This window comes from Leptinotarsa decemlineata, unplaced genomic scaffold, assembly GCF_025532065.1.
Source record: "Leptinotarsa decemlineata unplaced genomic scaffold, Ldec_3_MD MMD2_P_RNA_scaffold_2, whole genome shotgun sequence".
Classification (NCBI taxonomy): Eukaryota; Metazoa; Arthropoda; class Insecta; order Coleoptera; family Chrysomelidae; genus Leptinotarsa; species Leptinotarsa decemlineata.
Genome location: NW_027412529.1, coordinates 2,500,488 through 2,513,648, shown reverse-complemented (window position 1 = coordinate 2,513,648; position 13,161 = coordinate 2,500,488). Strand labels below are relative to the sequence as shown.

Below are 13,161 nucleotides of genomic sequence, written 5' to 3'. Positions count from 1 at the left end.
AATATGAAGATCAGAATTGTAATTAAAGGAAGAAAGCAGAAACTTTTTCAATTCCGATCGGAATTTTGTTTTTTGATTCATTTTTAGTTTCTCTGGAAGATTAATATATATTTTAACTCCTAAATGAAATATTGATTTCTCCCCAAATTTTGAGTGATATGTTAACTAGTAGTTTTTTTGCTTGTCTTGTATTATAGTTATGGATGGTATATATTTGATTGAATTCCAAATTCGAATGTTTGTGATTTTTTTCAATAGAATGGAAATTAGACTGGAAAATAGACTGAATATCTAAAAGATCACATGGTATATATAAATTTGACGTATGTTCAAGATATGGTAATTTAAATATACATTTTATTATTTTATTTTGCAGTCTCTTGAGAGGATTTATTATTCATGAATTAGCTGTTCCCCAAATTGAAATCAAATATTGTAGATTTGAATATACCAAACAATAATATATACATTTGAGATATTTTAATCAAAAAAAATGTCTAATCCTAAATAATATTTCTGAAATTGGTCCGATTTTCATTTTTAACATCTCAATATGAGTATTCCAACAAAGAATTTTATCAATGTATAGTCCTAAAAATTTTGTGTTTTTACAATATTCAATCGTATTGTTGTTAACAGCCAAATTCTCTTTGTTCGTGATTTTGTTCTTAGTTATCAACATTAAAGAAAACTTTTCATAATTCAAACTCAATTTATGATAATTTAACCAAGAGGTTAGCAATATAATGTCATTTTTCATGTTATTGTAAACTTCTTTAGTATCACTATAAAAATAAAGCAATGTTGTGTCATCCGCGTATAACTTGATATTTCCTTCCAAAAATGATTTTGAAACAGAATTTATGTAAATCAAAAATAAAACTGAGCCCAAAATAGACCCTTGTGGAACACCACATGTGATAGTTTTCAATGAACTGGTATTTTTCCTTAGACACACATGCACTGCCTCTTTGGAGGTGGTCAAGGAAATGTACGTATAAATACTCCATCAGTTTTTTCAACAAGATCAATAGCTTTCAAAAATATTTTTGATATCACCATTGGATATCCTTGGCTAAAAAACAACTTCTAATCAACAGAAAAGCCCCCAAAAAGATGGAACCTCCAGGTTTCCATATGTTTGCGTATCTCCATGATAGCTTAGCTGAATGCGTCGTTGGAAAACATATATGAAGCTTCTTTAAACTTCCTCTTGAATCAGTGTTCCACCCTGTGGATGATCTCAGCTTGGGACCACTTAATGTTACGTTAATGAATCGAAATATGCTCTGATATTTCCGATTTGCTGGTTTCTCCTCGCTGTATATGTTTCTCTTGTGCCCGGAAATGCCGACTTTCAATAGCCTCTCAGTTTCACCGATATAGGATTTGCCGCATTCACAGGGTATCCGATAAATGAAATTATTGGAAACGCAGTCCGTGTTTGGTAGCCTGCAACGGATGGTGTTCTGATGTTGTACTTGGACCCAGTTCTTCTTATTTTTTTCGACAATCCTCTGATGTAGAAAAAGGCAAGCGCTAGTTGTGACAGCTTCTCTTCCTTGTGAGGCTCTTGGATTGATGGTGAATGGATTCGTGATTCAGATACTGTCCTCCTCCATTGTGAAGATGATGATAGGTTTTACGTTGTTGATGTGATGTGATATGATAATATTGAAATTTTATTAGGGCAGCATTTTTGGGATTAGGTGGAAGAACAGTTCATTGAAGATCTTATCTGCCAATGAATTCATATGAATGAGTATGATTGTCAAAAACAAAAATATGAGAATCTGTAATTTGGGAAATGAAGTCGATTACTATTATTATTATATCTGTCGTAGTAATAACCAGAAAAGTAGTTGCTCTCTACCAGACATTCGCCAAATCCTATTATGTAAGAATGTCGAATATACGTTACTTCAGCGAGACAGACGTCCTAACACACCAGCCAGGTTGCCTGCCAGCTCGCAAGGCAGACAGACCACCCAGTCACAGTATATAGCTATATTAGAACCAGTAGGATCACTTCGATGTCGGCACTTTGATGTTGATGGTATGAAGTTTTTACTGCGCTGGATCCCCCGCGCAACTGGCGGAGTCGTGTTCAGTGTATATACATTGCTCGACACATGAATCTTTTATATACTGCTCCACATAAACTCGGATACGATTTTTATTAAGTCAATTCCAAAAAAAGGTGATAGAATAGAAGTGACATTTGAAGACAAAATGGGAAAAACGATGAATGTCTAACAACCTTAAATCTTATTCAATAAAGCATTTTTTATTTTAAATTCGGGTTTTTATCAAATCAGTTACATATGTATTTTTAGCAAGTATGAAATATCCACATATCATAATAAATAAAATAAATTAATATTTGTTACCGCTCTCACTTACTGTCACTGCTTCTACGTAAGTAAAAAATTTGTGTGGCAGGTTTGAATTTGAACTGTGAGAGTCTCCCCCACTATAAAAGGTGTCGAGTCAGTGAAGTCATTCAAACAACGGCCAAACCTACGGTAGTAAATTAGAATAAGTATGACGATGATGAAAATATTATTTCATTGTTATTACAGGAACATTTAGATAATAATAATTTGGGAATACTTTATAGCATCTACCAGTGATTGACAATCAGTAGCTCACTACGAGGTTTTCTTGTTTTGGTGCTTCTCAAATCTCTATTTATGAATTTCAGGCTATAAAATATTCTCACTCTTACGAATAATGATATGAGATAGTCTAACGGAAAATGCTCACATGGTTTGTGAAATGTAATTTCAGAAAGCAACGCTCTAATAGAATTTCCAACATTTTTATCTGTGGCTTTTTCAGTGAACTGATTACAAAAAATGTTTTCCAGTGCATTCAGAAACACAACAAAACTATATTCAGGCATTTGTAAATTACCGAATGTATCATTTTGTGCATTCTGATATGCTCTAAAATGGGCATATATTGTAACGTCTGTCAATTCTTTCTGCCCCTGTGCATATTCTGTACATACATGGCAAGAATGCTTTTCGAAACACTTTTTAAGAAGTAGCCACCAATATACATAATATCATTCTTTTCTATAATATTCAACTGTTTATAATCAGTGGTATAGACTTTTAGAGGCATAAACTTTTCTGGTTTTGGTAACAATAAAGAGCTGTCCTGAACAAGTTCTGGAGTAATTGTTCCTAGAATACCATCAAATTCTTCCAAACAATTAGAACCTTCGGAACTATCAAAGTAATTCAATAAAAACATTTTTCCAAATGTTCTTTGAAACTGAATGGGTGTGGGATTCCTACAATTTCCATTTTGTTGACGTACCTTTCCAAAGAAGTTTTCCAAACAGTCTTGATTCAGGCGTGAAATTGAAACTTGAGACTCTAAATGGCATGTGGCACACTGTTGCCAAGTGCCAAATTGAACAATCCTGTGATATATCAATACACCGAAAATTTTTGTTAAAATACCTATTTGGATGATTATACATGATATATCTGAAGTATCAATTGATGTTATGAGAGTTATCGTTAGTCAGATATTATGGATGCGTGAAATTATCCACTGAAAATTTTGTAAAAGAAAGTAAATTGTAGAAATCACATATTTGGCGATGCGCCGGCAACTCTGCATAATATCTGTCAATTCACTGTCGATCTACTGCACCGCTTGAAATGTTGATCCCAAGAGCAGGTCACGCCCCAAAATGCAAAAAATGAAATCTTGACCAACATTTTCATGGAAGTGATCCTACTGGTTCTTATAGCAATTATACTGTGACCCAGTCAACCAAATTGTCACGTGGTGTCCTGTCGCCTAGCAGTGAACCAATCAGAGTGTACCAAATTGTCACACGCTTTCGCATTTCAGAACATCGTGGCGGGAGATTTGAATTTTTGCGGACATAAATAATTCAAACAGACGGCCAAGCGTATTCCTCAACGAGACAGACTGCCCAGTCACGTGGCGCGTATCTCAAATATTGTTAATATTTCAGTTTTGCAGAAAAGTGGCCTACACGAGTCACGCATATTCAATTTGTATATTATTCTCAAAACTCTTTTCTGGATAACGAATATACTCTGCATCAAAATCTGGCTGCCTGCGCCCCAGAAAGGAGTTCCATACTGGAGATGACTCTCCATAAGTGAACAGTATGCATTTATTGCTGCTGAAAATCCGAGTTCACGAGATATGACATTTATGGCAAAGCAACCGAAAGATAATTTCTTTTTTAAAAGAAGGAGTAAATACTTTATAATGAAAATAATAATTTTCTCAGCACTATACTTTAATCATACTCCACAATTAGTGCACTTACTACCATTACTTACTGATGGTCTATCACTTTTACTGGTAGCTCTCGAAATCTGTCAATCTACGTTATCAGCGACTGCTAGCATTTGAATATAACAATGGAACTCTCACGATCATTCTTCGAACTGTTCTTTCCAACAATGTTAGTGAAGGTCTTGTCAATTCATGAGGACTTGCTGCAGCTTTCCCATCGTTACCGTTCAAATTACAGGTGCAGAAACGGCGCCGAAGTAATCTCGGACAACAAACACATCAAAGTGTCCGAACAACCAGACGGCACCAGCGCCCTTCTTCTCGACGCCGCCGACGCCGTACGAGACGCATTGACATACAAGGCCATCGCAAGCAACGAAGCAGGGGAGGTCGACACATCCGCGCTCCTGACGGTGAAATCCGCTTCCAAATCGGGCGAGCCCGAAGAACGGCCGATGTTCCTGCATTCCATCAGAGATACTATAACCGACGAGGGTCAACCTCTCATACTGGAAGCTCCTTTCACAGGGAATCCCATACCGACGGCAGAATGGACCAAGGATGGACAGCCAATCGCTCCGTCTGATAGGATTTTGATGACGTGCGACGGAAGAAGGGTATAAGAAGTTCAAGTTCCATTATTTTCTAATAAGAATCTGCTCGTTTCAGATTGGTTTGAAAATCGACAAATCCATCCCATCCGATGCTGGAGTTTACGGAGTCAAAATTATCAACCCTCTCGGAGAGGAGTCCACTCAAGGCAAAGCTACTGTTCGAAAAGTTTTTATGGCGCCATCCTTCACACAGAGGTTCACCGATCTACAGCAGGTGAGTGTTGTCCTTTGCCTTTTTACGAAACAGTTGAAGTACAGCTCAAACTGTTCTGGTTTTCATTATAAAGAGCATTCTATGCTCAGCTCTTTTATATTATGTGATGTCGTTTTTTCATAACCTTGGTCTAGTCGTATCCCAGTAAATTGATGTATTGGTGTCATTATATCAGGTAACTTGAGAGGCTCTCCATAGTAATCAATTTTGGCGGCACAGCAGCAATAGAGACAACCTTCACTATCTGATCTGTTATTTTCAGGTCAAGAAAAGAAATGCATTTTTCCTTGCTTTGAATTCTCTTTGGATCTGACACATGAATGAATCAAACAATGAATCTCTTTTGACTTTCATCCAACATAACTGTCATGCATCAGATGTTGGTACTTACTAATAACCAACTCTTCCTTCCTCCCTTCCTTCCTTCTGCTAGGAGCTAACTGAGAAAAATATATTTTATTAGAAACTGTCTCCCAGATCAGCGAGACTTTGCAATCTCTCTTCAATCCACATTCTTTCAAATACTCAATGGCATATTCAGTTCGCCGTTATAATGTTACTGATACTGATCACCCATTCAAATTCAGGGATTCAATTTCTCACTTTCGATTCTCAAATTGAAACAAAAGTTATTGGAAGGTCTTATATTGAGTTTGTACTTTATACTACAGGCTTGGATTCTGCTTTATGCTTGAATCTACGACATAACCTCAAACCTCGAAACTATCTCGCACAGCTCTGTTATCAAGTTTTGCTAAGAGTTACCGATGAGAGCAGAAAGGAAATAGTCCTCCTCAGAAATAACCTTCAACCACAGTTACTTGACATGTCCCTTTCCAAAAGCAGCCAGTGCAGGTTTCATATTCAATTATGGGTAAGCCTGAGCTGTTGCCACTTTTTTTTTGGTACCTTGGGAGATGTCTGACTTGTCCATTTAGTTCAAGTCTTCAGAAAACACTGCAGCCTCTTGGGCTCTTTGCGTTTATCCTCCCATCTTCTCATGACACCCATTCCATCAGTCTTGTTCCCTGTACTAGTTTGTACAGGTTCCGTGTTGGATGTTCGTCATATTCTTCTGGACGTAATTTCGTACGTCCATATATTGCCTGCCTCCTGTGATTCAGTGCCTCAAATTCGCATAAAATGTGTAGAGCTATTTCTATCCCTTCATTGCATAATCTGCAGCTGAGATCTCCGTTGTACAGCTCCATTTTATTCAGGTGTCCTCTTAGCGGACAATGACCGGTTAGTAACCCTGTAATTATTCTGAGCCGATCCCTACTATATTGAAGTAGTTCTTCGGTTCTTTTCTCGGTTCTTTTCTCGGACGGTTCCCTAATGAAGGTTCTAATGTGTTTGTTGCCAGGTACTTTTGTCCAGTACTCTGTGTGCTTCTTACTGGTCCATGTCCTAAACTAGTTTTGTACCAATAATTTTGGTACCCCAAGAGCTGGTTCAGGACCTATATATGAAGTTGATGATCCGCGTCATTCATGAGCTTTATCATTACCTGTGATTCCTGAATGCCCTGGCACCCAGTACAAAGTTAATTTGTTCCTGTTTGCAGGTCTCAATTTAATAAGCCTTGCACACTGAAAGATAGCATACACTTCCGCCTGAAAGACGGATGCAGATATCTGTAGTTTGAATTTCTATCCGCTCGGTATATTCCAGCTCCCGTTCCATGTTTGGTCTTCGATCCATCTGTATACCAGGTGTTTTTTCCAAACATGTTTTCGGGATGACTAATGGTATTCCACTCTTTACGGCTTATGATTTTGGTCGTGAAGTTTGTGTTAAAGATGTACTTCGGTGTCATGTAGTCCGTGCACAAATCAATATTTTCTCCTCCACATGTTCCGAAATGTCTGTTCGGTCCGATCTTTTGTAGTTCGGTGAGTTTTCTAGTCTGAATTGACCCATCCTGGCCTCGCCCATTATCAGAAAGTGTAAAGGAGGTAGATTCAGGAGTGTCTCCAATGCAGCTGTTGGGGTAGTTCTCATTGCTCCCTTCATTCCTAAACATGCAAGTCTTTGCACCTTGCCTAGTTTGTTGATAGCGGTCGCCCGCTTCATCTTTGGCCACCAGACCAGATATGCGAATGTTATCATGGGTTTAACCACCATCATGTACAGCCAATATACCATGTCTGGTTTCAGCCCCAATGTTTTTCATAGATGCGTCTGGCGAGCATCAGTGCTACCTCCGCTTTCCTCTTTGTCCTGTCAAAGTGTTGGTTCCAGGTCAGTTTAGAATCTAGAATTACTCCCAGATATTTAACCTCTCCCGACACTTGTATTTTTTCACCTCGAAGGTCCGAGACTCTCCTTTTTAGTCCTCTTGGTGAATGCTACTATGGTCGATTTGGATGTTAAGCCCTTCTTCTTCGGTCCATCTTGTTGTAATATTCAGGGCCTGCTGCATGCATCCCTTCACTACATTATTGTATTTACCCTAGACTAAGATGACTAAGTCATCTGCATAGCCCAGTGGCTGCATCAGTGAAGGCACAAAAGGCCCACCCATGGAATTAACTTGTCACTGTGAGGCATTGATTGCTGATTTATATATTTAATTCGCTTTTTTCTACTAGAATCTATTTTTTTCAGTCATCAGAAGAAACACATAAATCCTATGGTAAGAATTCTGCTTCGTCAATTGAACCTCTTCAACTTCATCAGCCACAATGAACCCTCACGGTTACAGTGAAGGTTCGAATAGACCTAGCAATATCCTAATCTTCGATATAATCAACACATTCGCTCTCTTTCATACCTTCAGAAATATATCACAGGTTTGAGATGGCTTTCAATAATTTTTTCAAATAACATTCTATAATATACTCCCACATATTTTTATTACAAACAAGTGCCGTTCCATTCTTTCCGAGTGATTTGAAACTGCCCATTTGTGTCCATTGTCCATTTGTGTATGTCTATTGTGAGTGTTTCTTGACTACTTTTTACTGAATCTGTTGAGTCCCTTTCACCATTATCTCAGAATCTGAAAAATGTGTGCCTTTCTGTGAACTGATAAAATCAATAGGTACCTCAATTTTTCAATTTCAATAGTATCGATCATTATATATTCCAGCTTCCAGACAGAGATGCCAAATTCCCCTGTCGAGTCACAGGTGTACCACAACCAGAAGTCACGTGGACCAAAGATGGTGAACCGCTACGAGAGACCGATAAATATCACATCAAAAGAGATGGAGATCTCTGCTGTCTATACGTATTGAACTGTGGACCGGATGACGCTGGCGTTTACAGAGCCACAGCTGTCAATCAGGAAGGGGAGGACGCATGCACTGCCTCTTTGGAGGTGGTCAAGGAAATGTACGTAAGATCAATAACTTTCAAAAATATTTTGGGTATCACTATTGGATATTCTTGACTAAAAGACTACTTCTGATCAACAGAAAAGCCCCCAAGAAGATGGAACCTCCAGTCTTCCTCAAGCGCATCGGAGATACCGAGCTCTTCAAGGCCATGACAGCGAAATTCACAGCTTGCGCTTCAGGAATTCCAGAGCCTGATGTGGAGTGGTTCCACAATGACAAGAAGTTGTTTCCGTCTACCAGGATCAAGATGGACAAGGATACTGCTGGACTACTAAGACTTACAATCTCGGGAGTAGATGAAGATGATCTTGGGAAATATTCTTGCAAAATTTCTAATGAGCATGGAAGTGATATTTGCCACGCTACCTTGAAATTCGATGAAGGTATGTGGTTCAAGATCGTATGGTATAATTTCACAAAGCATAGGAAGTTGAATGATTACTTCCTCTATAAAATTCAATTGTTCGTTAAAAAATACCCTCTCAAACTATAGTTGTCGGGTTGTTTCATACCAGCGTTTTTCTTCGGCAGGAATTGAACATAAACCCAAACGTCCCATCACAGATCAGTACACCGACTTCGATAAATATAAAAGAAGCGGAGCTCCAATGCCTATTTCAGATCCTCCTATCATATCCCAGATGACAGACAGACACTGCACCCTATCTTGGAACCCCTCCATACCCACTGGACCTAGAGCACCAGTCACTTACCAACTGGAGATGTGCGAATTGCCCAACGGAGACTGGTTCACTGTTAGATCTGGCATCAGAAGCTGTACCTGTGGAGTGAGGAATCTGGAACCGTTTAGGGATTATAAGTTCAGGGTGAGGGTTGAGAATAAGTACGGCATCAGCGATCCATCTCCCTATGCTCTGACGCACAGGTAAGTGAAATGTAGTTTAAGATCAGAAAAAAGATATAGGTTGCTGAGACTCCAATTCGATAGATCCTTTATTACATTCTCTTTCTCAATATGGAGAGAAATATGCTAGTTGTGTATTTCTTCTGTTTCAGTGTAGGGTGGTGGATATCGTGCTCAAACACAGTACAATAGATGTTGTTTCTTTGGGTTCAGTGTTCAATGGCGTTTTGACAATCGAATCATTTCAAATCGAAATCATTTATTTTTGTAACTGTAGAAATAATGATGAATGCAGTCCTTTCAAGGGTTTTCTCTTGTTATCCTCCTGGATCTTTCTGTCCTTTCATTTTTTCAATTCAACTATCTTCAATGATTTTTTCATGAATTCATGGGTTTTCTCTGTGTGTTTATGTATCTGTGTCAGTTCATTTTTTCTTGTCCATAACAAGTAATTGTTTTCCTCCTCTCTGTTTCATTCTTCATTGGTGATCATAATTATTATCCAGATAAAACTCATTATATATTTCTTTATATCAATTTCTCATATCTCCACTGTGATTTTGTATTTCATCACTTCATCAATTCGTTCTTCTGTTCATGAATTCATCTGTTACTGTACAATTATATACAGTTCATATATTTTCTAAAAAAATCGAAGATTTGTTTTGTTCGATAATGATCATCGAATCTTCATTATCTATCTGTATCTGTAATGACTTCCAACTTATATGATGGCACTGAGGAAAGTAGTTATCATTAAAACCATCAGACAATGAAAGTCTCAGACCAATCTCCGTAGTAACTTTCGGTTTTTCATGTGATCAATTATTTTAGGCAAAAATTAGAACCAGAGCTGCCGAAATTCCGGCCATATCTCCCACCCGAGATCGATTTCCGTCCGGATACATCTCCCTACTTCCCCAAAGACTTCGATATCGAAAGACCTCCACACGACGGCATGGCACAAGCTCCGAGATTCTTGCGTCAAGAACATCCCATCCAGTATGGCGTCAAAGATCAGAACACCAACCTCTTCTGGTTCGTCTACGGATACCCGAAACCAAAAATGACGTTTTACTTTAACGATGAGCTGATCGAATCGGGTGGAAGATTCGATATGAGCTATACCAGAAATGGACAAGCGACGTTGTTCATAAATAAGTATGTCACATTTTGCTCATGTGCTGATATTTGCCAATTGAATTTTATTTGCTTTTGCTCTGCTTAGTTTTTGCATAAAATAAACTTTCACCTCTAAGTAACGTTTACACGAGCTTCAATCAGTTGCAGTAACTATGACTTCTCAGCCTTTGCTTTTAGAAATAGTTCATGTCATAACTATTATTATTTACTTCTACACTCCTACATTTCAACTAACCAGCAACAACTACAAATGATAAATATGAGAAATTTTGTCTTTCTCTTTCTCTCTCTCTAGGGAAATAATCTCTGATGCATCAAAGAAAGTCAGGATCTCTTATAGACTAAAATGATTCCCTAGAAAGATCTGTCTGGAAGAATTCAACAACATTTCTAGATAAGAAAGACAGAAAAGTCTGCTATTGCTATAACTTTCTAATACATGTGTGATTGTGTGCTGAAGTATATGATTTCTCGACACATCCCTATCCGCATAAAGTAGAAGTAATTAATAGTTTTTGGCAAAGAAAGTTTTTGGCTTTCTACTACTCCATCTTGATAGTAGAAAGCCAAAAACTTTCTTTTGCAAAAATTAATCACTCCTAAAAAATATAACCCCTTCAATTCTAATCAATAGTATACTTCACAGACTATTGAATATTCTACTGTCAGAAAGTAACCTTCTGGGAATAGAATTCCATCAAACAAATTGCTGTCAATCATGATTAGATATTATAGACTCCATTCTTTGCAAAAAACTGCGAAAACAAGTCATTTACAGGTCTATCCCACTTCAAGAAATGATAATAAGCGTCATAGGACATTGATACATTCTAGTAAACCCACCAAGAGCATTGGTAGCTTCAAAACTAATAATTATTTGGAAGAACTTATTAAAAACAATAAAAGTGTCGGTTAGATCAGGAGTATATAAGTTGACTTGTGGTAATTGCCTGAAACGTCATAGTGGCCAAACGGGGTGGACATTTTTCCAAAGAATGAAAGAACATAGTAAGAGTTTCTTGAATGTAAAGAGCGATGCCATATTTGTAAACCATCTTTTGGAAGTTCAACAACGACTATGACGAATTACATTTGAAAGAAAAAGGTTCGAAACTCAATCTTTAGGAGTGCTTGAAAATCAATAGATTTGGGAATTCTGAAAATTCACTGAATGAAAAAGTAGAACTGAAAACTTCCCTTCATTAAATATTTCTCCGTTGTGACAATTGGTAAGAAGATGATACGTAAACTCAGGTAATTTTTTCATTCATTACGTGTCAATTCAAATGAGTTTGTGATTTTTTTTTCCATTTATACAATTGTTCGAACTTGAAATCAAGTAAAATTATTAGTCATTATGTAAGATGAGGGTCATATGATGTAAATTGGTAAATCATGTGGAGTACTAATTAGGTAAAATATAGTAAAACACATATTGTGGTTTCGTAAAATGTTGTGAGAATCTCTAAATGAAATGTTACCCAAATATATCAAACATATCAACTCTGTTTTCGTGTAATTTGGAATTTTTCTTGGAGATATTCAGATAATATTGTACAGTATCCCTATGGAAGCCAATTGTTTTTCCATGAAAAAATATGGATCATATTCAGAGCAAATCAAATATCTCATCGAAAGTGAACACTTGTCATAGGGTCTCAATAAAATTCCTTTTCTCAACATCCGGTCTCTTAAGGGCTTTTGTAAACGTTTTCTCGGTATTATCTTGGTTTCTCCCACTAATTGCTCAGATCAGTAACTACAATGAAAAAATTCACTGAAGTGGAATGGTGGGGGTAACCGGTAGTGATCACCTACTCTCGGGATCAAACATACAACTCGAACTAGTTCTGAAGTATAATTTCAGTTCTTTTACAGAATGTTGGAGAGAGATGTCGGATGGTATGAAGCAGTGGCTAAAAACGAACATGGAGAGGCACGCCAGAGGGTTCGTTTGGAAATAGCTGAGTTGCCGTACTTCATCAGGAGACCTGAAATCGAATACGTGATGTTGAGGGGTAAAGCTAAATTCGAGGCCAGGATAATTGGGGTTCCTTATCCTGAGATCAAATGGTACAAGGACTGGAAGCCGTTGGCAGCATCTACCAGAATTAAGGTGGGTTCCACAGACAGTAGCACACATCTATAAAACAAATTCGATTTCATTTGAATATCAGTAACAAAATCCATAATTCCACACTGAGTATCACTGGACGTATGAAACCCATAATTATTCATCATAAAAGGAGAGTATTTCCGTTAGGTAATTCATTAATCTTCAATGCATAACTTTTTCAATGATTTTAGATAAGAATGAAAATAGTGCAAAAGTACTTTTTTCACTTTCACAGATCGGTATTACTTTCGCAATTTTGTACTTTTTTGAAATACTCCAGTTTTAGTTGACAAACAGCCCAGGAGAGCCAAGTTGAAACACGCCAAATTCTATCAAATGTCAAGGTGTTGCCTAATGTTTTCTTCGATTACCGTGACGTAGTGCATCAGAAGTTCTTGCCACAAGATCGTACGGTCAATAATGAGTCAATAATCTTGAAGTTATGCGACGTTTGCGAGAAGCAATCCGAAGAAAGCGTCCCTTATTGTGGAAAACCAATTCATGGATTTCGCATCACAATAATGCACCTGATCACTCGTCATTGCTTGTTAATGAATTTTTGCTAAAAATAA

General features: G+C 37.5%; 1 protein-coding gene across 11 annotated transcripts in view; it reads left to right on the top strand.

Moving 5' to 3' along the window:
• Obsc (Obscurin) overlaps positions 1-13,161 on the top strand; it is a 167,813-nt gene that overhangs the window by 130,945 nt on the left and 23,707 nt on the right. For 10 of the 11 annotated variants that reach the window (XM_023161615.2, XM_023161613.2, XM_023161617.2 and 7 more), the window contains 7 exons: positions 4,532-4,910; positions 4,963-5,121; positions 8,216-8,460; positions 8,544-8,848; positions 8,997-9,351; positions 10,165-10,491; positions 12,352-12,589. In XM_023161615.2, coding sequence (XP_023017383.2) covers positions 4,532-4,910; positions 4,963-5,121; positions 8,216-8,460; positions 8,544-8,848; positions 8,997-9,351; positions 10,165-10,491; positions 12,352-12,589 — 2,008 coding nt within the window. The remainder of the gene's footprint in view (positions 1-4,531; positions 4,911-4,962; positions 5,122-8,215; positions 8,461-8,543; positions 8,849-8,996; positions 9,352-10,164; positions 10,492-12,351; positions 12,590-13,161) is intronic. The other variant, XM_023161616.2, reaches the window with a different exon arrangement.